General features: G+C 42.0%; 2 protein-coding genes across 8 annotated transcripts; both read left to right on the forward strand.

Moving 5' to 3' along the window:
* Positions 1-340: 340 nt before the first annotated feature.
* dcaf12 (DDB1 and CUL4 associated factor 12) lies at positions 341-9,417 on the forward strand. Of its 2 annotated transcripts, none has more exons than XM_054783997.1 (9): positions 341-815; positions 2,552-2,839; positions 4,215-4,481; positions 4,689-4,749; positions 6,631-6,824; positions 6,956-7,021; positions 7,180-7,342; positions 7,444-7,622; positions 7,715-9,417. In XM_054783997.1, exons 1-9 carry the CDS (start codon positions 753-755, stop codon positions 7,871-7,873), a joined length of 1,440 nt encoding a protein of 479 aa, XP_054639972.1. In that variant the 5' UTR covers positions 341-752; the 3' UTR covers positions 7,874-9,417. The 2 variants fall into 2 exon arrangements, with proteins under 2 accessions (XP_054639972.1, XP_054639973.1); XM_054783998.1 differs by having other exon boundaries at positions 380-815; positions 2,555-2,839; positions 7,715-9,416.
* Positions 9,418-9,513: 96 nt separating this feature from the next.
* ubap2a (ubiquitin associated protein 2a) lies at positions 9,514-24,270 on the forward strand. 6 transcript variants are annotated; one of them, XM_054783992.1, is made up of 27 exons: positions 9,514-9,604; positions 11,136-11,275; positions 12,119-12,196; positions 13,473-13,583; positions 13,914-14,076; positions 14,143-14,250; positions 14,330-14,393; positions 14,492-14,589; positions 14,717-14,775; positions 14,862-14,932; positions 15,009-15,195; positions 15,273-15,543; positions 15,636-15,940; positions 16,520-16,746; positions 16,830-17,118; positions 17,722-17,761; positions 18,106-18,283; positions 18,517-18,562; positions 18,697-19,009; positions 19,252-19,343; positions 19,471-19,518; positions 19,600-19,693; positions 19,783-20,202; positions 20,312-20,416; positions 20,491-20,558; positions 21,353-21,544; positions 23,416-24,270. In XM_054783992.1, exons 2-27 carry the CDS (start codon positions 11,183-11,185, stop codon positions 23,509-23,511), a joined length of 3,816 nt encoding a protein of 1,271 aa, XP_054639967.1. In that variant the 5' UTR covers positions 9,514-9,604; positions 11,136-11,182; the 3' UTR covers positions 23,512-24,270. The 6 variants fall into 6 exon arrangements, with proteins under 6 accessions (XP_054639967.1, XP_054639968.1, XP_054639969.1 ...); XM_054783993.1 differs by having other exon boundaries at positions 14,149-14,250; positions 19,468-19,518; XM_054783994.1 differs by having other exon boundaries at positions 14,164-14,250; positions 19,468-19,518.
* Positions 24,271-24,837: the final 567 nt, after the last annotated feature.

The raw sequence follows: 24,837 nt of genomic DNA on the forward strand, positions 1-24,837 counted from the left end.
GAAAACAGATGGACGGATGGATCTGTGTCATGTTTGTGTCACAATTTCTTAAAATAAGCTTTAAATGTGTGTTACCTTCTCAAGACATTGAAAATGTGATACATTAGAAGTGGAATTCTACAAATGTTTTATTGAGCTACTGAGGTAGGTGTTCTGCGACAATGCTATAGATTACACAGAGAGGGATCAGTGATTAATATACGCTTTTTCAAAAGTGGCATTCATATAATGCAAGTATTCTTATGTATTATACAGATATATTTATTGTAAAAAGTTTGAGGAATAAAATATAGATGGATAATTACAGTTTAAAAGCGGTGAAAGGTCAATTGCTACCTAAGTCCACTAAAAGTATCAATGGCAGTGCGCAATCGTCGTGAACGAGCACGTTTAACGGGCGCGTTCACAGACGACCTTGTTGATGTTTAATGAGTGCGGCTGCGCGATAGCCCAATGATCTCGCTGTAGCTGACGCTACTCTTGGAGGAAAAACAAGAACCCGCCGACTTAAGCTAGCGGCCCAACACTTTGTATTGTTTAATATCGATTTGTAAATTCATAACAGGCTAAGGCGAGACATTCAACAACAATCCAGTCAGCGACGAGGCAACGTATCCCGTATGTGATCGTCCTTGTCATCGGACGCCGTTAGCAAAGGCCAAGCGACAAAATCGTTTATCTACATTATATGATCCAACGTCCCGAGTCAGGTATACCCTCCATGTGGGTGAGGGAGCTGTGTGTGTCAGACTATGGCGAGAAAAACAGTTAGCAGGAAAAGAAAGGCAGGAGAGCCCAAGGACCAACAACAACAGGTAGGCGGAAACCAGAGCCGTAAACTGTGATGTTAGCATGCTAATTAGCATTGTGCTAAGCAACCTTTGAGTGAAATTAAGCTGTGCAAGGAGCCAAAAACCTTGTTGACCCTGGAACGAACTCTGTCAGAAAAATACTCGGCAGTCAATGTCAGATTTATCTGAAAGTGAGTATGGCGTGTAAGTGTGCAGCCCTTAATATTAGCAAGCGTTTAGCTAAATCTTCGGAACAGCGACTGTAAGGTTAGCCGAATGTGTAACTCAAGTTTTAACCCCTTCATTGTATAAAATAAATACTTAATGTCGACTTCTGTGGTCATTGTTGGCGTTTGAATACGACGGCGACCTGGTAGCCGGTTAGCGAAGGATAACGTTGAGAAATCTAACATACAAACTGACATTGCAAAGATAAAAATCCATATCATTTTGTTTTCGATATTTATTGTATTCCGAATGCGTCCTTTTAGTTTGCACATCACCGTTTCTATGCATCTATCTGCATATCAACAAAAATATATGGGAGGAAATCGCAATGTATACAGTATCCAGTAATTGTATAATCCGTTAGAAATTATTTATTTAGAGTCTTTTAGCCCCTGTCTGTTTTTTTATGGAAAGACAATTGAAATAATATGATGAAATATGATGAAATAACACCTACACACCTCTCCAAGGTATTATTTTTTCTTGGTGTCAATTTGTTTTGCAAAACAAGTGTATTTTACCAGTGTGTGTTTTTTAGTGTCCAGTGTAAATAGGTCTTAAAGTATATACAGTCGTCCCTCGCCCCTTCGAATTTCACGGCTTCATTCTATCACAGGTTTTCAAATATATATTATTTAGTAAATTATGTATGAATGTGAGTGTGAATGGTTGTTTGTCTATATGTGCCCTGCGATTGGCTGGCGACCAGTCCAGGGTGTACCCCGCCTCTCGCCCGAAGTCAGCTGGGATAGGCTCCAGCATGCCCCCGCGACCCTAATGACGAAGAAGCGGTATAGAAAATGGATGGATGGATGCTGTTTTGTGGTTGAATACAACCTATTTTTAGTATATAAAAAAATGCATACTGAAGCAAATATACATATTTTTTACCTAAATTAAGCATTTGCATGCATAAAAATGGTTAAATGAAGTAAAACACAAGTATATGGCATTCAGAAGACTCAAACACGCTGTGAATGATATGTAGTATTTTATACTGGTCAGGTGTCAGTAATGTTACTGTAATGTTCTGTGAGATACATACATGCTTGATTGCTGGAAAAACAGGCTATTATTGCAGTTCTGAATTATCTCACAACAGGCACAATAATCCCTAACACAGGCTACTGTTGCAGCTGTAACCCTAGCCAAGCAAAAACTCAACTCCGAGTTCCTGGCACTTCCTGTCCGCCCGCCACTCCGCTCCCCATTTATAGCAACACACACGAGAATGAGTCTTATTTATGTCTTAAATGGCCTATTTACTCTTATGTCTCCTATATTGGGTAGTACTGTTGTAAAGGGCTGTTGGTTCATTTCTAGAGGGCTCTAATAATATTTTTTAAAAGTATTTAGAAGGTCGTAAACAGTTTTTCTATGCTAAAATATTTTATTTATAAATAAGGAATCCTACTTTGGGAAATATTGACTTATCACGGTCAGGTCTGGAATCAGTTAAGCGTGATAAACGAGGGATTACTGTATATTTCCAGTGTATATTTGAGTTTATTTTTGTACCTTTCTTGTGTCAGCAGGGCTGGTGTCAGGCACCATACAAGCGGAGCCGTGTCTCTTGTTCATCGCGTCATGTCCAGTGGTGGTGCAGTAGACACTCAGTGGTCTGTGCCCTCCGAGGCCGAGAGTTCAGACCTCAGCAGCAGCATGAATTGCAGCTCCAGCGGAGCCTGCGTGGTTTTGCTGCCGGCAGGCTCCCTGGCATCCTGAAGGAGAGGGAGTTCTCTCTTGGGCGTCTCAACAAAGTATTTGCCTCACAATGGCTCAACCAACAGCAGGTTGTGTGCGGGACCAAATGCAACACGGTGAGATGTTTTTCCTGGTCTTTCAACTTGCACTTGGGGGGCAATCTGTTCTTTCAGGATGTGAGAGTACATGATCTGATGGAGCTCCAGCAGGCCCAGGTAGAGCATAGGTGGGCTTAAGTGAGAGAGCAGTCTGCGAACCAGGTGTCTTCTATCGGTGAGAAAGGCTGGCCATGTAGTCCTATTAATTCAATTATTTTTCAGGTTATTTGCTTAGCCTGTGCCTGTGACGCACATATGGGCGAGTGTAGTCCAGCGTTTTTTTGGCTGTGTTAGCTGCCGTTTGACTGATGATACAGCATGAGCCTCGAAAACTCACCATATTCCGGCAAGTGTTTTAAATTGAAACTTTTTAACTTGCCACCCCCGCAAGATATTTTTCATGCCATGTTTTTCCATTTTATGTCACTCTCTCAAATGGCAGGTAAGTTCCACATGGCAGACATGTTTGTTTTTGCTTTGGCACGTCTGCTCAGTGTGAAGGAAAGTGGGCAGGGGACGCTTCTCCAAGACGTTAGAGCAGGACACTGCACACGGGAATCACGACAGTAGTACTAGCCAGAGGTGATCGGCGTTGAAAGGCATTTAGCGGTGTGTGCTGATCACATGCTTTTCCACAGAAATTGGCCCCCATCGGTGGCCGTACACCATTCGCCATACTATTAGAACGCATTCACACATCGTTTTTGGTTTGTTTAAGACAGACTAGAGTCAGTTTGCTCTGCTAGTAGGTTGATCAAGTGTGAACACAGTCCGAACAGGGGCTGTGACTACCTGAGAGGTAGGTCTCGGTCTGTCTGCCAGTGGACTGTAGTCCTGCGTGAGGAAAGTGTAAAGGTCGACCGCATCAATGTGCCAAACCAGTGGATATAACGTTACCAAAAGTGACCGTAACCAGCCGATCAAACTCATCAAAAACTTAGTTAAATGTACAGGTCTCTTTTCAACAAAGGGGTCGTGTTGGTGATTACTGTGGGAGAAGTTGTCAGAAACACTGTCTCCTCACAGCACATCTCCAAGAACCTTTTCGATGTCTTACTGATATTCTGTTCATTATGTCACACCTGGTGAAATGTCAACTGGAAAAAAATGTGCCATAGAAATTAAAGGTCTACGAGAGTGTATTGTTGTTAGTGTTGTTGGACAATGTACACTTGACATACGTACGCCGTCCAATCGAGGCGCAACTGAAAGCATTATTTGGTCTATATATCATTATTATTACATATAGTAACTACTGTAGTGTTACTACTGCCCAGATGCTGTGCTGCCCTCCTTTGTGTCATATACTGTATGCAGTTCTTATTGTCGATTTATTTTGAGTTCTGGCTCTTTGTGTTGTGTAATCCAATTTCATTTTTGGGCTTCCTTGCAGCTTTTTGTAACCAACGTCATGACTGGGCAGATAACTCGCATTCCCATGCTCAAGGACAGGGTATGTCATGGTGGAGGTTCCGTGGTAGGAGCAGTGCAGCATTACCACTCCACCGCAAGCTCTCATTCCCGGCTGGACCAGCAGGGTTGTGGGATCCATGCTATAGAGATCAACCCCTCCAGAACACTCCTAGCGACTGGAGGAGACAACCCCAACAGCCTCGCCATCTACCAGCTGCCCACACTGGACCCAGTCTGTGTTGGAGATGTGAGTTTTCAGTTATTTCGTGACTCTTAAACTGTTACTGCGGAAGCCCCTTGCCTTATGTTGTTACAGCCGTGACTTTGGTCGAAAGGAAAGAACTTGTCATTTCTACAGAATAAAAACACTTTTCCATAGTCCTGTCCTTGCTAATTTACTCAAAACCATTGTGAGTCTTGCTTTGCTTTTACATTGAAGTCATTTGTTTGTTAGGATGGCCACAATGACTGGATCTTCTCAATAGCATGGATCAGTGACAGGATGGCTGTTTCTGGTGAGTTCTCTATATGAATGACATGTGTTTTGGGGCATTACACATGCGGCACTACGATGTTGGTTTTCTTTATCCTGCAAAGGCATCTGAAAAAGCCTGTTGGTATGGTACGGTTTATTTGTTTCAGACATGCTTTTAACATGTTACATTAAGCAACATTGCATGGTTACATTTGCACAATTCAACATGTCTGAAAAGGAGTAGGAAGAAGTGGATCTTAATGAATCCCAACCCTTCTCCATGTCTGTTACTGACAATTCATTGATACCATAACTTTTGTATGTTGACACTTGCAATATTTAGCTTTTTTTAAGCTTTATCATTTACATTTTGTTCACTTCCTGTGTGAAAAGAAAGGAAGGTGTTAAAAAATATATTCTGTCGTCCCTCCTTTATCATGGTTCCAAACCATCCATCCATCCATTTTCTGTGTCGCTTCTCCTCATTAGGGTTGTGGGCGTATGCTGAGCCTATCCCACCTGACTTTGGGCGAGAGGCGGGGTACACCCTGGACTTGTTGCCAGCCAATCGCAGGGCACATAAAGACAAACAACCATTCACGGTCACATTCATATATATGGACAATTTAGAGTCACCAATTAACCTAAAGCGCACATTTTTCCGAAACTGGAGTACCGGTTCCAAACCTAATCGTGATAAGTGCATTTCTGCGAAGTAGGATTAATTATTAATAAATTTTATATTTTTGTAGTTAGAGTATAGAAAACCTTTTTACAACTTTATAAATGTTTGTTTTAACATTATTGAAGCCCTCTAGACATTAATTAACATCCCTATAGGCACCTTTGCATTCGTATTACCCAATATAGTAGACATAATGAGAGTAAATAAAACATTTACTGTAAGACATAAGACTCGTGCTCGTGTGTGTTGCTATAAATGTGCTAGGGGAAGCGAAATGGGACAGGAAGTGATTCCAGTGTGATGTCAGTGATGTCAGGGGTTTAATTTTAGCTTGGCGTGGGTTACGGCCACAACAGTAACCCGTGTTCAAGGGGTAACCCGTATTCAACCTGGGACCGGTGTCCTCCTGGTGGAACTAGAAGAGCTGTCTGGGGACCGGTAAGTCTAACCTTCCCTACTGAGACTGCTTCCCATGCTACCTTGACCCGGATAAGCAGAAGAAGATGGATGGATGGATAGATTGACTTTGTCTTTCTTCACCACTCAGTTTCAAACGTATTCTTAAGTTTAGAATAAATAAATTGGAGGCTAACCAGTTAGCTCGTTAGAGTTGTTAAAGCGGCGGCTGTCTCTTGTGTTACTTCAGATATCCTGTAGCCTGGCATGTATGGCATATTAATGTTAGACTGCCTGCCCTGTATATCAATAACGTGACAGAGGATAATTATCTTTTTTTTTAATGCCATGTGATCGACCCACATTACATTCGAGATACTCTCAACAGCAAGGAACTTTCTCAATGCTAACGGTGAGTTGTGTCTTATTGCTTATCATGTCTACTATATTAGGCTATATTATATTATTTATAAAGGTGACTCTAGGGGTGTTATTTCATATCTACAGGGCTATAATAACGTTAAATGTTTTTAGAAGGTCATAAGCAGGTTTTCTATGCTCTAACTACGAAAATATTCTATTTATTAATATTGAATCCTACTTCACGGAAATTCGCCTGTGGCGGTCAGAGCTGGAACCAATTAACCGCAATAAAGGAGGGACGACTAATTTGCTTTAGCGAGGAGCACTGTGTGGCGTTGCTGTGATACTGTGGCGTTTTCTCAACTCTCCTAAAGTCGTCGTCCTTGGCATAACCTGATGGCCACCACATGTTTGTTAGCCTCTACCGATGCACTCAACACTTTCTTTATATGTCTTGTAAAATGTTTGAATTTATAGGTTCCCGGGATGGCTCCATGGGTTTGTGGGAGGTAACGGAGGAAGTAATGAGCCAGGCGCAGCACAGTCAAAGCGAGGGGGCTGTGCCCTCTTACGCCCATATCTCGCACCGTGCACTCAAAGACATCCCAAAGGAATACACCCACCCATACAACTGCAAAGTCCGTGCTTTGGCCTTCAATAACAACCATAAAGTGAGTGTTAACATCTTACACAGGTGCACAGAAAGGAAATATGATTGGGTTTTTATGCAAGCTTTAATGCTGTTTCACACCGTTTAGCTTCAAAGAGTCGCATCTCATCATTCAGATATATTTCCTTTCAGGAACTGGGTGCTGTATCTTTGGATGGTTACTTTCACCTCTGGAAAGCTGAACACACCTTGTGCAAGGCAAGCCTTATTTGACATTGTTTTTATGTTTTATTCCAGCTACTTTGAGTCCAAATATCTTCTTTAATTCTATCCCAAGGTTAGCCTTGACAACTGAAGTCTCTGCGGTTTGGATATTGTTACTTGGTTGTCACTTTTCACGTATTGCTTCCCTGCAGCTTCTGTCTATCAAGCTGCCTCACTGCAAAGAGAATGTGTGTCTGGCCTATGGACAGGACTGGTCAGTATACGCTGCAGGATCTCAGGCCCATGTCTCGTTTTTGGATCCGCGGCAGCCGACACACACAGTCAAGTCGGTCAATTCCAGAGAGAGAGGAAGTGGTGAGTGATTTAATTAATTTTTTTTTTTTTTACCCCCCAAAGGTTTTTAAAATACAGATGTAACGTGCCATGGAAATGTGTGTGTTTTTGGTTATGTGCAGGGATCCGTTCTGTGAGTTTCTATGAGCACATTGTGACAGTCGGCACTGGTCAAGGTTCGCTTCTCTTCTTCGACATCAGGGCCCAGAGATTCCTAGAGAATCCTTTGATTCCAAATGGAGGCTACCGGAAGTGCTCGGGGGATGGCATTCTCAAGCTCACGACAGGGAAAGGCTGGCTGGTATCTAACCTATGGACCTTTTTTTTATTAAATTTAATGTGCATAATCAAAGAATTTGCTAAACTGAGTCCACTCTTATTTCTTACTCTCAGAATCATGATGAAACATGGAGGAGTTACTTCTCAGACCTTCATTCTTTTCCTAACGCTGTGTACACACACTGCTACGACGACTCCGGCACCAAACTGTTTGTAGCAGGCGGACCGCTCTGTTCTGGACTCCATGGGAACTACGCGGGACTGTGGAGCTAGCCTTGTCATTACGATATGACATCCTTGTCCACGTTTTTTATTAAACCAATCCCTCCATTCCTCCCCCTCTTCGGCAAAATCACTGTCTCTGATGGACTCAGGAGCATGACCTCGCACCATCATATCACAGCTTTGATTATGCTGCATCTTCGTGTCCACATTTCAACATCCTGTCTCCACTATTCCTTCACTCCTTTCACCAAAGCCAATCTTTTTTTTTTTTTATTAACATGTCTGTCATTTACAGTCGTTTTAAGAACTGCAAAGTCTGCCACTGACGAACACAACGGAGGCTTTTAAATCATAACCAACATTTCATCAACTTTGATTTCTTATTGGCTTGATATAGTACGTCTGCTGCTTCCTCTGTAAGATATAAATGTTTTTCACTTTCTCACTGAAATGAATGGCAATACAAAAAGGGGGGGGAGAGGAAGGACTGAAGAGACAATTTTGAAGGACTGGAGTGGTGTGCCGTTTTGACTTTTAATAGGGAATATTTACTGGTTGGAACAGTTTCAGATTCTGTCCCAAAACAATCACAACTTGTTCTCATCTGCAGCAAAAGGAAGAAAATAGCCTATCCATTCCAAATGGGACTTTTGATGAAAATATTTGAGGTTGAAATTATGTAAAGGTGAAATATTTAGATCGCTAAATACAATGTTCTGCAGTGACGCAATCCCTCTATTTCCATCTCTGATTTGACTGACATACACCTGCTGTTATTCTAATTTGCTTTATTTGTATTTATTGCCCCCATTCACTGTCACCCCGCATTCCAGTGGTTTGGGTTGATATGGAATTTTTGAAGGTGTAATGTCATATTTTGTCCCCCCTGCCCCCTCCATGCTTCTGTTCAATCTGATCAGAACGCTTTCTGCAGATTTGCACACTGTTGGTGTTCAGATGCTAAGTCTGGTGTCACAAGAGAAGTGACACTGATTTTGCTTTTGTTTGTGTTAGTGCTTGTCAAATAATACACAAGCATTTTTTTCTTTGGCTGACACTCTTGTCATTCTGAGACCCCTGTGGGACTAGGTTGACGAACCATGGTTGCTCTGTAAACCAACAAGCCACCTAGAAGGATAAAAAAAACAAACATTGTTGGGATTTACCCAGGATTTACATACTGCATACAGTTTTCATAACTTCCTTTTTGTATCAAGGCGTGTTCTTTCTCATGTCCTTGTTTGGTAGAGGCAGGGTAGGCTTGAGTTAAGCTTTTGCCTTGCTCAGGTCTTTCTGTGAAAGACTGCCATAGACGATTTTAATTTTATTTTTATTTTTTTAAAACATCTGAAGTTTTCATGACTGATTGAAAAGATAACACCCACAATTTGGAACAAATAACATCACACTGAAGTGTATTTTATAATATAAATGTGTATATGTATGTGTGAAATACATAGAGACACTCGCATACATTTTCTGTACATTTCTGAGGAAGTGTGTGGTTTGATGTGTATGCCCTGTTCTTTTTATACACACCACGTGAATGTTTTTACTGAATCTGGGAATACAAGCAACTGCATTAGGAAACGTAAATAATAAAGAGAAATTGTATATTGAAGTGTTTGTTGGGGTTTTTAAGGAGCAGCATGATTTACGGAAGGAAGACTACACTACCATTGTGGTTGGTGTCCGGAGAGGAGAGCCGAGCATCCACCTCGGTAGCCTTAACCACGTGACCACCGATTCTGCTGCTGGCTGAGTGAAGCGTGTTAGCAGGTAATAAAAAACACAATTTTACTCATGTTTTCTCGAATTTCGCCTTCATTTCAGATCGTATTCAGTGCGTTGTCATAGGTCACCCTCATGTATGTACTTAGTCCATGGCTCCGTTGTTTCCCTTACTCGGGGCTGTGAGCGGTGTCTTTCGCAATTTTTCTGTTGTCTTGGTTCCCAGCGAGCAATGTCGTGATGGGATTGTGTTCCGCTGAAAGGCCTTCTTCTTTTAATTCGATGAAGCTGAGTTGTTTGCTTAAGCCACTGACGTTAGTTAATTAATCCTATCTGAAAATATGGGAAAGATTTGATCGCGCTTGTTAGGCGGTCGATTATTACCAACTTGTACCAGATTTAGGTAGCATCTTTTGCTAACGTTAGCTTCCAGCTTCATCTCCTCCGAGACTGTGTCGGTATTAGCATGTTAGCTACCCTAGCTCGGACAAAGCGGCCCTTAATATTAACATAATCTAATTTGGAATTGGTTTGTTTTAACTGCAACATCACGACAGTCCAATTTGCCATTGCAAGACTTGGTGTGAATTAATCATCACACACTTATGTATACCAATTGACTAACGTTAGGCGTTCCGCAAACCAACACTGCTGTCTCTTCGCAAATAAAAATGGTATTTTGACAAATGTTAAAGGCATGTTGGAGTGTATATTATCCAGAATACCACCCTAAATGTATATATGTTTGTAATACATGTGTAATATCCGTGCTGCTAAGTAAATAAAACTGATCCTCCAATGAATGGACTTTATTGTCTGGACGAAGACAGTTGAAATGTGTGATTTTGGTCATTTGTAAATGTTTTATTTGTCAATGAAAGTTACAGTTACCAGTGTTGTTTTGAAAGGGTTTCGTTTAAAATGGGATTTGTGACAGTATTGAAATCTGCCACTGAAATCGAGCCAGGTCCTTGGCATTAGCTTTGTTCAGCCCAGCAGCCAATGGTGTCGGCGCGTTCGATGACGTCACTGGGGCAATGTCAACTGCATTGCTATTGTTCTCGGAAGAAAACAACCGTGTCAGTAGGAATATCAGCTTCTTACTCTAGGGATAATACATGGCGTGTTTGCCCGTCATCTATACTTGGACAGTTTGTAGAAATGTTCCTGTTCATCTAGGCTCGCAATTGTTTGCACCCAAAATAAATGCATTTGTCTCGTTTGCAACTTTTGGCAGTGTAGTATGGTGTGCATATTTTTGCCATTCTTTACACATGAGAGGATGCATACTGAAGCTGTGTGGTGTTATTTTTTCCTCCTACACGCACACACGTCTTTGTGGCATGTAAGCGGACACCGGGTCAATCTCCGTCCTCGACCTAGATTTTCAGCAAAACTGTTGCATCACTGGGAAAATTATGACTACTAATAAGACTTATATTAATAATAATGTTGTAAATGTATAATTCTGTTATTTAATATTAATTACCTCCCAAGCACAGACACAATAAGCCTCTCATGGAGCAGTGTGTCTATGATCATATTTGTGAGCTTTCTTTGTTTCTTGTTTCTTTGGCAGATTTTTTTTTATTTTGTACATACAGAGTTTTGTATATACTGTATAAGATGAGCTCGCTGGGCAGCGAAAAGGCCCGGGGCCCCCGTGAAAAAGCCCCACCAGCTGCCACTCACACATCCCAACCACAAAAACAGATACAGGTGAGACTCCACAGCCACAAACATTTGAAGACCAAACACACACACACACCTCACAGCTGCAGATGTTTTTAAACAAAACATCAGTGACCCAAATACTCTTGCCAATAAATTAACATTTCACAATGTCAGGAGTCGTATAAACTGTAGTTAAAGTATTTCTTCATTTAGTGGTTTTGGTCGGTTATTTACGTAACTGCAGAAAGTGCCAGACGTCTCCCAGGTTAAGGTGTTTTTTAGGAGGATGCTAATATATGAAGAAGTATGATAATTTTAGTCCAATACTTACTTTTTAATTGTGTAACAGAAGACCCTGCCAAATCTGGTTATTTTGCATTCACCCAATGTAAATCAGGACTGAGTCAAGCTCTGTCAAAGCACATCAGAAGGTTTAGCCACGTTTTTTATGCAGCGATTCAGACCTGTTTTTGTTTGTCTGAAACAAAAACAAAAACAAAGTATTTTCCCTTTGTTTGATACGTGATTCCTACCCAACTGTACCCGTACAGGACAATGGGTTAGCGTTAGTTAATTGACAGAGATCACGTCTAAAACTGTCATTAAATTACCTGAGTTTACACTACAGACATCCAAATGTCACATTAATGTGCTGTGAGTTTACAACATAAAAGATGCTGTTCAGTAGTAGTAGTAGTAGTAGTAGTAGTAGTAGTAGTAGTACTGTTGTTCCACGCCTATACTGGGGTCCAGTGTGTTGATTATTGTATTGTAATATTGACCAATAAATAATATAATAATAATAAAACTTCCCATAAGCTTTTAAATGTAGTTACATTCCAATTTTGTGGGAAACCGTGTTCGCAAATTAGAATGTTTGTGTTGCAGGCAACTGCTGAGCAAATCCGGCTTGCCCAGATGATCTATGACAAGAATGATGCTGACTTTGAAGACAAAGTTAATCAGGTACAGGTTTGCTTATCCACTGTTCAGTCTTTTACATTGTGTACTAAGCTGTTTCAGGTGATTAAAAAAATGTTTTATGCTACTCTCACACTGGTTTTCATGTCCAGTTTGGTCAGAAGTCCTCCGTATTATTTGCCTCATAACAACTGAGGGTTGCACTCTGGAATTGACGGACTTGACTGTGTGTGTCGGCTGCCGCGGATCCACTTTTGCAATTTGGCTGCACCCGGCTTCAAACTCAGTGCGAGACTCAACACACACAGTATGGTGTCATATTTGGAAATCACAGCAGCGACAACCGAAGCTCCACCATTTTGTATTATTTTTTTCATCGTCTTTGTGACGTACTTTTGCATGTCACAAAATGCCGATGTGCAAACGGTCTGAAATTGACATCACATCGTGTTTTGTATACAACAGACCCAAAGAATATATTTGACAGTGTTTCCCCTGTTTGTTCAATGTATTTGCAGTATATTTTCATTTTGTTATAGCTGCAAATCACTGTAGTCTGTGCGTCATGACCCTTGATGTGACAGCACCCTGTCTGGTACCCCTTTCAGGAGACTGACCCATTATTTGGCTATTGGGAAACATTGATTTGGGGGCGGCATGGCTCAGGTGGTAGAGTAGTAGACGTCTCTCAACCTGAAGGTTGCAGGTTTGCTCCTCGGTCCTCCCATGATCATGTCGAAGTATCCTTGGGCAAGATACTGAACCCCCAGTTGCTCCTGATGCTGCGTCATCAGTAGGTAAATGTGGTAATAGTGTCAAACGCTTTGATTACCTTAAAGGTAGAAAAGCGCTATACAAGTGCAAGTCCATTTACCAAACACCACTACAGTGTTTTCTGCTCCATAATTACACCACTGTAAAGTGGGATACTTGAAGAGTATCTTCCGTGCCACAGCTGATCTCACTCACGGTGCATGAAACCTCTGTAATAGCAAAGCACACTTTTGAAATAGCATAAAAACTTCTTACATGAAACCAGGATTTGGCTGCAGCACTTGAAAAGGTTTGAAGGAAAATCAGAGGCACAGTGGCTTGAAGATTTTAAATCACACAGTTTCTGTACTTCTCTCATAGTATGGCATACAGGCATCCATGCAGATGTTGCTTTTTATCACAAAGCATTATGGATACAGTTAACATCACTATTATTTTCTAAATATTTATACACTTTATGTGTGTGTTGAGCTTCAATTTGGAGTGTGAGTATTTATGTTGGTGTTATGTACATGCATATCGAGTGTGTGCTTGGTGTTACCCTCAGCTGATGGAGGTGACTGGCAAGAACCAGGATGAATGTATGGTTGCGCTTCATGACTGCAACGAGGATGTGAGCAGAGCTATCAACTTCCTTCTGGAGAGCACCTCGGACATGGTAGGTGTTGAGCAGTTTACATGTCCCATTTAACCTACAAGGCAACACCGACATTTTCCAGTCATCCGTGTCCTCTTTGTCAGTCCGGTGATGATGGCAGGCTTGTCAGGCTGTGTGTCATACAGTGGTCGAGCTCAAATATTAAAAGCATGAAGAAAAGCACATAAAAGTCATTTATCACTGATTCCATTTGTGAATGCACACATTTTTATTTAGTATATACATTGTGTTGCATGCATTACACCAAGTCCAAATCCCACAAGTGCACATTGTTTGCTCACTCTCCTTTTTTTTGGTTTCCCTTTCTGTCGTTTTGTGTTCCGTGTGGAGACATCATGGGAGACTGTAGGGAAGAAGAAGCCGCTGACAAAGGAGGGTGCTTCAGAAAGCAAGGAGAACAAGGAGAACCGAGAGAAGAAAGGCGAGAAGGAGGCCAGCAAAGGTCGTGCGGCTCCCAACCGCAAGGGCAAAGGGGCCAATCGAAACCGACAGGGTACATCACCTTGATAGACTCAAGTTGTGATTCATGGCATAATTTTGCCACCAATGTAATGTCTAGATTCAGGTGTGTTTGCAAAAGGCGCAGTTCGTCCAGAGGAAAATGGCGTAGAAGTGACACCAGTGGACCGAAGTTCTGATCGAGGACGCAGGGCAAAAGGTGGCCGAGGTGAGATTATTGTAAAAAGTCTATGCCGACTTCTCTCTTTGCTTGGGTCAGTGTTAAAGTGTGTGTGAACTTTATGCAGGGTCCGGGGGTCGAGGCAGAGGGAGAGCATCAACAGCGAGCAGATTCTCAGCCCAGGGAATGGGGTGTGTACTGTACTGTTGCTCATTTATCTATAGGCCTTCATCTATCGACTGCAGTCACACTCAGCCAGCTCTTTGTCATGTTATTTTCAATTTTCCAGAACCTTCAATCCTGCAGACTATACCTCAGAGGCTGGGAGAGGGACCACACAGAGTGAGGCTTGGGACACAACGGTGAACAACAATACAGATGAGATGGGTTAGTTTTGTGTCCATGGTGCACAAAGCAGGATTGTATTTGATGCAAATGTCCTCTCCTCCAGGCATCCTCCACATATTTTCCTCTTGTCTTACTCTCCTTTGACTCATTGTTTACTGTTCTATAGCTAACTGGAGGAACCCCATGGAAGACTATGGATCTGAGGAATGGAGTGAGGATGTTAGTGTGAGTTTTGCATTTAAAGTTTGCAAGTAAAATGATTGTGTGTGTGTACTTATAATGGAATTTTGTGTATTTTTCTTCTTTTGTAGCTCTCTGAGACCAAAGTGTTCACTTCCTCATGTGCACCTCCTGCTGAGAACCACATCACTCCGGGGCAAAGGTGAATACATTAGTTGCTAAATACTAATTTTAATTGTTGTCTTGCAAACATTCAAACATTTTTCATTATTTTGTAGTCTGGACCTTGCCTCCCTGCTGCAGAAGCCTGTGGTCGGAGGGAGAGAAGCACCTGCCTCCTCCTCCTCTCCGCAGAGTCTGGTCTTCACTAACTCTCACCACCACCAGCCGCTACAGCAGCAACATCAGCAGCCTCCTCCCAACCGCAACACCACTAGCGGCACCAGCTATGCTCATGCTGCTTTGGTAAAGAATATGTCCTTCGCTTCCTATGAAACAGTTGGTCAGAAAGACTTACTCTTCCTCCTCCTTCACTGTGCTAGTCGTCAGTTCTGGGAGCAGGTTTTGGAGACCTGGGCCAAGCCAAGAGGTCTCAGCCAAGTGCTGGAGCTCAGATACTGGAACAGCTGAAGGGTCCTGGCTTGGGTCCTCTGCCATCATCCCAAGTGGCCCCTCTTGCCAGCACCCAAGGAGGAAACCCTTCAATTGGTCGTCTGCCAGCCCTGGGAGCACCTGTACCTCCGCCCTCCTCCTCCAGCTGGGACATGAAGGTGCCAGAATCTAACACCACCTCACTATCCTCACAGTTCAGCCGTAAGTATTCATGTCAACTCAGTCAGTCATTGTACAGTAACAGACAAGTGTGTCTCTTATTTACATGTTCATGGGTTTTGGCATATGTGTAGGTGAATTTGGCCTCCAGCCAGAGCCTTCACTTGTGCTGAGCCAGCTCATTCAGAGGCACACGGGCCCCTCATTGCCTCTGGCACGTCAGCCCAGTCCCCCATCGCAACAACAAGCGCCCCCTGCATCTGTCTCCTCTGCTTCTCAGCACAGCGGCTCGTCGACACAGGCAGGCCCGGTGATGGCGGCTGCTGGTGCCAAACATTCAGCCCCTGGTGCAGGGCTGGATGCTCAGGGCTGCGGGACACCACAGCAGCAGCGGGCACAGCTGAAAGGCCAGAAACGAAGGATACCTCCGACTTCAAAGGTAATGGTTACAGCGCTACATCGCCGTTGTGCTGGAACTTCTTTATAGGAAAAGTAAAATGCTGAATAATACTAAACTGTCATAAAACCCCACTTTGTGGTTTTGATTACCTTATTGACATCAGTCATTTTGACATGAATTATAGACCGATGCAAAAATTTAAAACCAATTTCCACAAAGAATAGGAGAGAACCTAATGCAGATACACAAATGTATCCACCCCCAGAATCGCACTTTATTTTTACGTTGGTTTGTAGTTCAAGCCTGCTGGAAGTCTGTACTCCACTGAGTGCTATTTTAGGTACATATGGTCATTATACATTGCTTAAACAACAAACCTAATGTCAGACTTTAGTACCTCATAGTTTTTCCAAGAATTTAACATCAGTGTTGACCAAAGAGCCACAGGGTATCCTAGTGGTCAGCATGTCAGCCTCACAGTCAGGAGTTCAAAATCTCTGTTGGAGCATCGCTTTGTGGAGTTTGCATGTTCTCCCTGTGTGTGTGCGTGGATTTTTTCGTAGTTCTGCAGTATAGAAAATAAAAGTGTTGTCTAAATGCATTCTGTCTTTGTGGCAGATCCCCTCCACAGCAGTAGAGATGCCCGGCTCCACTGATGTCCCCGGTCTGAACCTTCAGTTTGGAGCACTAGACTTTGGCTCAGAGTCTGCTCTGCCAGAGTTTGGAGTTGTGGACAGCTCTGTCAGCGCAACATCCAGGGATTCCTCTTCGGCTCCTGGCCCCGTGCCACCTGCATCAGGACCAGGGACGCAGAGCCAGACAAGCATATACTCCAAACCACTCAGGTACCGTGAGATCTCTTTAAATTTAAACGATACATAGGTTCAAGTTAAGAAAATATCCAAAATAAATGTTATTTCTCTTCTAGCGAGTCTCTGGGGAACCCTCTCTCCGTCGACCTCCCTCCACCTCTTTCATCATCTGAGCCAGTGTATCACTCTTCCTCAGCGACGCTCCCCAGTCTCACACCCTCTTCATTAGGGACGGCCAGCTCCGCCAATGCTCCCTCTTTGTCACTTACCACATCCACCACCTCCTCATGCTCTGTACCCTCGGCCTCCCCCTTCTCTGCAGTGGGAGGAAGTTTTGATGGGCCCATGCCTCCTCACACTCGACTGTCTTTCTCCCAGAGCAAAGAAGCCCCCGGGCCAGTTATGGTGAGCCAAAATGAAAAACAAAAGAAGTTTAATATTCCTTTTATTCAGTTTAATATGTATTAAGTTACAGTAAAGGGACTTTTTGCAAAGGTTACGTGGCTGCCTAGAGGGCGCTAACTTTCAAATGTGCTGTGAGCATTATATCCCGCCCTCTCCTTGTTCCAAGCATGTCAACTACTCCCTATGTAACATACACACACAGGCATTATTTATGTTTTCTGTCACCAAATGATAGTGATTTGACTAAGTTTAGCTACTAACATTAGCTATTATTCAACAACAGCAAGATTGTAAATCGGTGGTCGCGTCTCTGAGGCTACTTTTGTGTATGTGCACGCACTACGGACATGTACGTGTGGACGAGAAAGATGTGAACGACAGCCATGAACGCTAGTCATCTTATTCAGGCCGGACAATTTTTATTCAATTTATTTTGTAATTGTGGAAATTATATACTTTTTTTTCCAATCGGTTCTTTTAACCCACTAATTGTGGTGTTCTTATTTTCCAATCGGTTCCTTTAAACCACTAATGGTGTTTTTTGGTTTCAGACAGTTGCAAACAGTCCCTTTAAGTAAATGTGTGAACTTTTTTCCTTACTAGAATGGTCTGAATGGAGTTAGGACCTCTGCAGCTTTAGACAGTAAGTAATCTTGGCCATGTTTATTCACTGAATAACCACCAATAAACTTGGATTATATGATATAGTCAGGCTACCATATACTAGTTTGTGTTAAATTTCAGGTAGATTTGTTTTTTGGGCGTAAAGCCTTAAAACGATGGATTCGGTTTAGTTTCACGCATTATTTTTTTCAAAATTCCCTTTGATTCCCATGAATTCCTTTTAAATGATCATATACGTATTCTAGAAAGAGAGTTTCAAATTTGAAAAACTGGAACTTTACACACACAGCACACAATCAGTAGTATATTTAAATGTTTTTTTTCCTTTTTTAAACTAACTGAGTTTTGTAATACTCTTCTCAGTTTCCTCAGCATCTTCCACACCAAAGCCTGAATCTCCGTCTCTTAATGTCAACACTAACGGCGCTCCGACCCCCTCCTCCCACTTAGCCCCTCCAACATTGCCTGCTCAGAGCTCTACCACGCTCTCCAGCCTGGCACCGGACCTTTCCTCTGCCAGCCAGCTCAACTCACTCAACAGGTGAAACGTTCATGTATAACCAGACTGGAAAAAACAGACTCTTGGAAGTGCTTTTTTGTCTGCAAATTGTTTGGCTGTCTTAAATTGACAGCTATCACATTTTCTTAATGTATTTTCTAAATTAATAAATGCATAATAAGTGAGTGTGTGGACTAACTACAGGTTTGAGTGGGTAGATGGGTGAAAACTTTGAGGAAACTCATCATAATTATGTTCTTGTGCTGTGTCTGCAGCCATGCAAGCAGCCATTCCTCAGCCCTTGGCTCCAGTGCCCTCACCGTAAGTACTTCTTAGTTTGCTAAAAGTAACAATGGCTGAAATCATGTTTGTTCAGTGTCAAAAATTTGACTACCTGTATATGATTGCCAAAACAAACATATATTGGCAAATAATTTGCTTCTGTCGCTCCTCAGTACAGCAGTGTTGACAGCAACAGTGTGAGCTCTCTCACTCCCTCGTCTGGCTCCTACACGTCATCGCAGCAGACACCATCAGCCCTCCACTCAGCACACAACAGCAGCAACAGTAGCAGCAACAGCATCAGCCACCTGGCTAGCATGTCCAACATGGGCAGCAACATGAGCAGCAATGTCGGAGGTATCGCCGGCACCAGCGGACTTCACTCTGCTGCCACCAGCTCCGCGCTGGGACTTGGCTCCAATGGAGCTACTGGCATAGCCAACCTTTCCGCACCAAGAGCCACACCCTTGCTCTCCTCCTCCACTGGTACACGCATAAACACAACCAAGCAAATTGTTTAGTTGTTGTTGTTGGTATACATGTATTCCATGTTTGGTGTATGTGTTTTTCTTATTGGCTAAGAATGCACTTTAAAATGGAACTTGAAGCATATTAGTTTATAGAATGCAATCCTAGCCAGAGAAAGTCCTCCTCGAAAAAGGATCTCATACGTTTGGTAACTGAAAGTAATGTATATGTTTATGTATAGTCATGTATGCTGTCAACAGGTAAAGCCCCTCCTAACCTGTCCCAAGGAGTTCCTCCTCTGCTGCCCAACCAGTATATCATGGGTCCAGGGGGATTACTGCCAGCATACCCAGTAAGTAGTCAGAAGTAACTTGCCGACTGTTGAGTTGCTTGAGTGAAGATATTTATTCTTAGAAGATGATTTTATTTTACTGTTTATGGGCAGTACAAATAGACGACTTGATTTGTTTTCACAGCAGATCTACGGCTATGAGGACCTCCATATGCTCCAGTCCAGACTGCCCATGGTGAGCCTTAAATCATAATCCCCTTACTCTTTTAACACAGTTTTTCTTTTGGGCAGTTCCCAATTCTCTTTGTGCCCTCAGCCGTCTCTGCAGGATTACTATGGGATCACATTCCCTGGCCCCACTGCCACTCTGTCTAGCAGAGATGGGAGCCTCGCCAACAACCCTTACTCAGGTAAGACCACCTAGCTTGGTCACTGGCTACATCAGACCTCATCAGGAATCCTACCCGGCTCTGACTTCACATCTCTCCCTGTCATTCAGGTGAAGTCACAAAGTTTGGAAGGAATGACTCCACCTCTCCAGCACCACCCACAAGCCTGGCAGCTCAACAGCAGCCCCCACAGGGCCAAAGTCAGGGCCAGAGCCAGGCCCAGCCTCAACCTCCTCAGGCCCAGCCTCAGCCACAGGGCCAGCCACAGCACCACAGCAGTCAGCAGGCCTTCCTGCCTCCCGGCTACAGCTACACGGGACTGCCTTACTACGCCGGGGTTCCCGGTGCCGTACCGAGCGCTGCTGCATTCCAGTATGGCCCCACCATGTTTGTTCCTCCGGGGGGCCCGGGACCAACCTCAGCAAAGCAGCACAGCATGGGACTCGGTCTGGGTAACCCGTCTGCGAGCCCCTTCCAGCAGCAGACACAACAGCAGCCCAGCGGTTATGGCCAGCACACCTTCAGCTCAGGTCATTGACAAAGCCACACTGAGTCTGGAAAACCTATTTTGATACTTGATTTTCCGTGCAAGAATATGTACTGTATGCTGTGTTACTATGTTGGTGTTCTCCTTTACAGGGTATGAGGAGCTGACAGCCGGACCAGCTGGAGTGGACTACAGTAAAGGCTACAATTCCTCCTCTCAGGCACAAGCCAAAACTGCTGCTAGCGGGCCTGGCAAAGGTACTGTAGGTTGCAGGAAATAACTCATCATGAATTATTGTGTATATATTGATCTTCTTCTCTTCTTCTCTCAGGCGTTTCAGTGACATCAAGTAACTCTGGTGTGCCAGACATCAGCGGAAGTGTTTACAATAAGACCCAGGTGAGCATTAACCCCACCCCCACCTTAGCGAGTCGAGTCCACTCTTGGTACATGGTGTACAGAAGCAAATAACTGCCGAGGTCTGAAATTAGCGCCAGGTAAAAAAACACATTGGCATTAACAGCTGTGGCTGTAGACAACATAGTTGATGTCGTTTTTTTTTTTTTTAAATCAACTCTACAACATGGCAGCAGCTGCATTTGAAGTAGTCAGCCTCCAGTAGCTTTATGTACTTCAGCGTGCGCTTTAAAACGTTGGTTGCACTACTTAGCTGTTGGTGTGATCCTAATGCATGTTACGTTTGCTGTACTGCTGTTTACAATGAACTCCTCAGCGTTGTTAATTCTGGCTGAGCAGTTTGCTCCTTGCCAGTATTACAACATTGGTTCTGTTCCTGCTTTGTTGTACAATATACTTAATAGTAATGAATAGGGAAAAAGAAAACTAATGAATGAATTAAAGCATTTTCTTATTGTATCATCTTTCTTTCATTCCATTTAAATTTTTGTCATGTTTATTTTTGTCCTGTTTTATGTTGTATTTTTTTACTGCAACAGTGGAATTTCCCCAATGTGGAATAAATATTTTATCTCATCTTATTTACTGTAGGTTAAGTGTACGTACATAATGGGTTTTGGACCAGTACCTGTGGATTGAGGTACTGGTCCCACTGATCCCACTGAGTCTATCATGTTTAGCAATGTTATTCTGATGGATTATGGAAAAAAAAACAATTTTCAGTAATGGTCGACTAAAAGCAAAACTATTTTTTTTTTGTTTCCTTGCTCTCTTAGTCTTTTGATAAGCAGGGTTTCCATGCAGCGACCCCCCCTCCCTTCAGCCTGCCATCTGCACTGGGAGGTCCGGGGCCCCTGAATCCTGGAGCAGCCCCTGGAGGTTATGCACCGGCCCCATTCCTTCACATCCTGCCTCACCAGCAACCACATTCTCAGCTGCTGCACCACCATCTGGCTCAGGATGGACAGGTAACACATGCACATGTGGCTAGGCAGTGGCCTTCCTATTCCAACCTTGCACAAATGTAGTGGGACAAAATATTGATGCATTCTTTATTTTCATTATCTTTGGTGACACATCATCATTGTGATCATCTTTCAGATGATGTACAATAAACATGTTGTACAAATAGAAATATTTTGACATAGAAGCTGAAGAGAAAATAATCAATCAATAAACCCAAACATGGAAAAAACTACTCTACTGTACAATAAACACTTAGCCTCTTAGCTTTTATGATTTACTGTAACTAATTCGAAATAAAACAGTCAAGATATGATTGCAGGGTAGACTTTTTCAGCTTAAAGTTTTCACAAATATGGCATTTACTATTTTTTACAGCCATTCTACGCAAAATAAGTCTTGCATGCGGGGACCGTGATCGAAGGAGTCCATAATATAATGTATAAACAGTAGCGCATATCAATAAATTACACAGAAATGCCTCATTTATTGCAATTAATTGGTTCCAAACCCCACTGTGATAAGTGAATTTTGCAAAGTAGGATTCTTGATTTATAAATGGAATATTATCGTTGTTAGAGTACAGAAAAAAAAAACCTGTTTGCGACCTTCTGAATATGTTGTTTTATTAGAGTCCTCTAGACATGAACTAACACCACTATAGTCACTTTTACACTCGTATTACCCAATATAGTAGACATAACAAGAGTAAGTAAGCCATTTAAGACGTAAATAAGATGCATGCTCTCGTGTGTTGCTATAAAAGTGTTCCCTAGGGTAGAAGAGCGAGTGGCGGACAGAAAGTGATGTCGGTGGTTCAGAGTTGAGTATCATCTTGCCGTAGGTTACGGCTGCAACAGTAGGGATATAAATATCTCCTGTTGTGAGATATTTCTGACCTGCAATAAAAGCCTTGCTGTGTTTCACCGAACATTACACTAACATTACGGACACCTAGTGACCAGTGTGGAATACTACCTCAACGTCTTTGAATGCGTCTTTTAAATGGCTTTTATTTTATTTCATTTAACCATTTTTGTGCTTGAAAATGCTTAATGTAGGCAAAAAAAATGCTTAAATATGCATACGTTTTGCATATTTAGGCCATATTCAACCACGAAACTGCATGATTTATTTATTCATATATTTTTGAAAAACGAAATTTGAACTGCAAAGTGGCACCCGACTGTAATATCTGTGAAAAGTTCCTTTATTTCAGGAGTTCAATTGAAAAAGTGAACACGATTCACTACACACACAGTGAAATATTTAAAGAATGTATTTCTTAAGTGTTAAATCATTTTGATAATGATAGCTTACAACTAATAGAAAACCCAAATTCTATGTCATTGTCAAAAAATTCTAAAAATAAAAATGGTCAAAAAGATAGATATTGTAAACTACTGCTCAAATCAGCAAATAGTAAAAAAAAAATAATAATAATTTAAAAAAATAATAATAAAAAATTAACTAAACTGGCATCCTGGCATTCATTGACTTTTGCACAATATTCTAATTGATGGAGATGCACCTCTATGGATTATGCATAGTAATAATTATGTATTTTAATAATGTATTTAATCATTTCTAATTACATAATCTAATACTATATTAATAATTAATTAAATATGCATATTATATACAGTATATAGTATATTATATACAGTAATAAGGATTCTTATTTATATATTTTTTATTTAATATTGTTTTCTTATAGTATAGTGGTATTATGTAGTTTGTGGGGGGGAAAATGATAAAACAATAATTAAAAATGTATTATAAAGTCCTCCCCTTGATAAATGCGTGAATCATATCTTTAGCTGTGTTAACCTGTGTGTGTGTGTGTGTGTGTGTGTTTGTGTATGTGTGTGTTCAGGGTGGTCCAAGTCAGCGTGGGCAGTCCAGCAGCCTGCAGCAGAAGAGCCAAGTCAATAAGTCGAGCTACGGCACCTCTCCCTACTGGGCCAACTGAGCTTGCTACTCGGTGTATGTGTGTGCATGTGAGTGTGTGACAGGATGTTTGTTTGTGTGTGTGTGTGTGTGTGTGTGTGTGTGTGTGTGTGTGTGTGCGTGCGTGCGTGCGTGGACATGCACCACACTCATGCCTCTGACTGACAAAATAATGGAGGGACAAACCATTTTACAACACATGCTAAAACATACACACACACAGACACACTACCACCGCCTCCCCTTTGCTCTGTATATCCCCCTTTTCAAATTTATGGCTGTTGTATGTAAAATATATTTATGTATGTATTTATACAGTATATATGTATTGGTAGAACATGAAATGTGGTTTTCTGCATTTTAGTTTTTATTTTGAGGGCATTTTATTTTGGAAAAAAAATGTGGAAAGAAGAGAATGCTAAATCATGGAGATGAAGTTGTTGAATATACTTGAACACAAGCATCATGTGATGTGGATTCCTTTTTGTATGCATACATGAACTGAGAACGATGTACATAGATTCTAAACATGATTTTCATGGCTCAGGCCGTTTTTTTATTTTTAGAAAAAATATGTTTTTGTAATTTTGGTCTCCTGCATTTGTGAATCCTTATTTGAAGCGTGACTTGAGTTGATAGCTTGAGTTTTCTTTGTTGCCGTTTTCCCTCCATCTGTCTGTCATTCCTCAACTCTTACTAGTTGGCTGGTCATCAGCCAGGCCTTGATGTCATTTTAACATTGGTTTAACCCTTGTTGTCCAGATTAAAACTTCAAACAGTTTGTTTCTGTGCTAGATCGAATTGTCTTCGCAATTATATCCGATATACTGTAGCTGTTAAAAGACAAGCAAACGGTAAGACCACAGTTCTCTGCGGGTTTCAACAAGTCAAATGTCAGAGTTTTTAATACGATGCTACGACGGACTATTAAAGCCACATTTCGAGACACAGTCTTAGGAGAAAAAAGTCCTTTCCTTAGCAGCATCTCACTTCCGCTTTCCTGACCTCGCCCCCTCAGCATAAGCCCCCCCTTTCCATAGCTGTCTCAGGCAATGCCTGTTACAAAGTTACGACTTTATTGTCGTAATATTGCTTTTTTCTCGTAAATTTACGACTTTATTCTCGAAATCTCATTTTAATACTCCGTTGCGACAGGCATATTGGTAAAAAAAAAAAAAAAAGTACAAGAAACAAGAGAAAAACGGAGGCCCGGAATTACTTGCTAAGCATATGAATTTTATTCACAGCTCTTTCACATTGGAATACAAAAACGCTGCTGCTGTCCTTACAAAAACCTTTAAACGCGAACATGAAGTCCATGCATTTTGTTTTATATGAAAGCAATACC

Source organism: Dunckerocampus dactyliophorus, chromosome 8 (genome assembly GCF_027744805.1).
Source record: "Dunckerocampus dactyliophorus isolate RoL2022-P2 chromosome 8, RoL_Ddac_1.1, whole genome shotgun sequence".
NCBI lineage: Eukaryota > Metazoa > Chordata > Actinopteri > Syngnathiformes > Syngnathidae > Dunckerocampus > Dunckerocampus dactyliophorus.

Excerpts from the sequence above, each read along its gene's own strand:
- dcaf12 (XM_054783997.1), top strand. The coding sequence starts at position 753 with ATGGCGAGAAAAACAGTTAGCAGGAAAAGAAAGGCAGGAGAGCCCAAG. Across the intron at positions 816-2,551 it reads CCAAGGACCAACAACAACAG|CAGGGCTGGTGTCAGGCACC; the intron begins GTAGGCGGAAAC and ends TTCTTGTGTCAG. Across the intron at positions 2,840-4,214 it reads GCGGGACCAAATGCAACACG|CTTTTTGTAACCAACGTCAT; the intron begins GTGAGATGTTTT and ends GCTTCCTTGCAG.
- ubap2a (XM_054783991.1), top strand. The coding sequence starts at position 11,183 with ATGAGCTCGCTGGGCAGCGAAAAGGCCCGGGGCCCCCGTGAAAAAGCC. Across the intron at positions 19,519-19,599 it reads TCCAGTCCAGACTGCCCATG|CCGTCTCTGCAGGATTACTA; the intron begins GTGAGCCTTAAA and ends TTGTGCCCTCAG. Across the intron at positions 21,545-23,415 it reads ATCTGGCTCAGGATGGACAG|GGTGGTCCAAGTCAGCGTGG; the intron begins GTAACACATGCA and ends GTGTGTGTTCAG.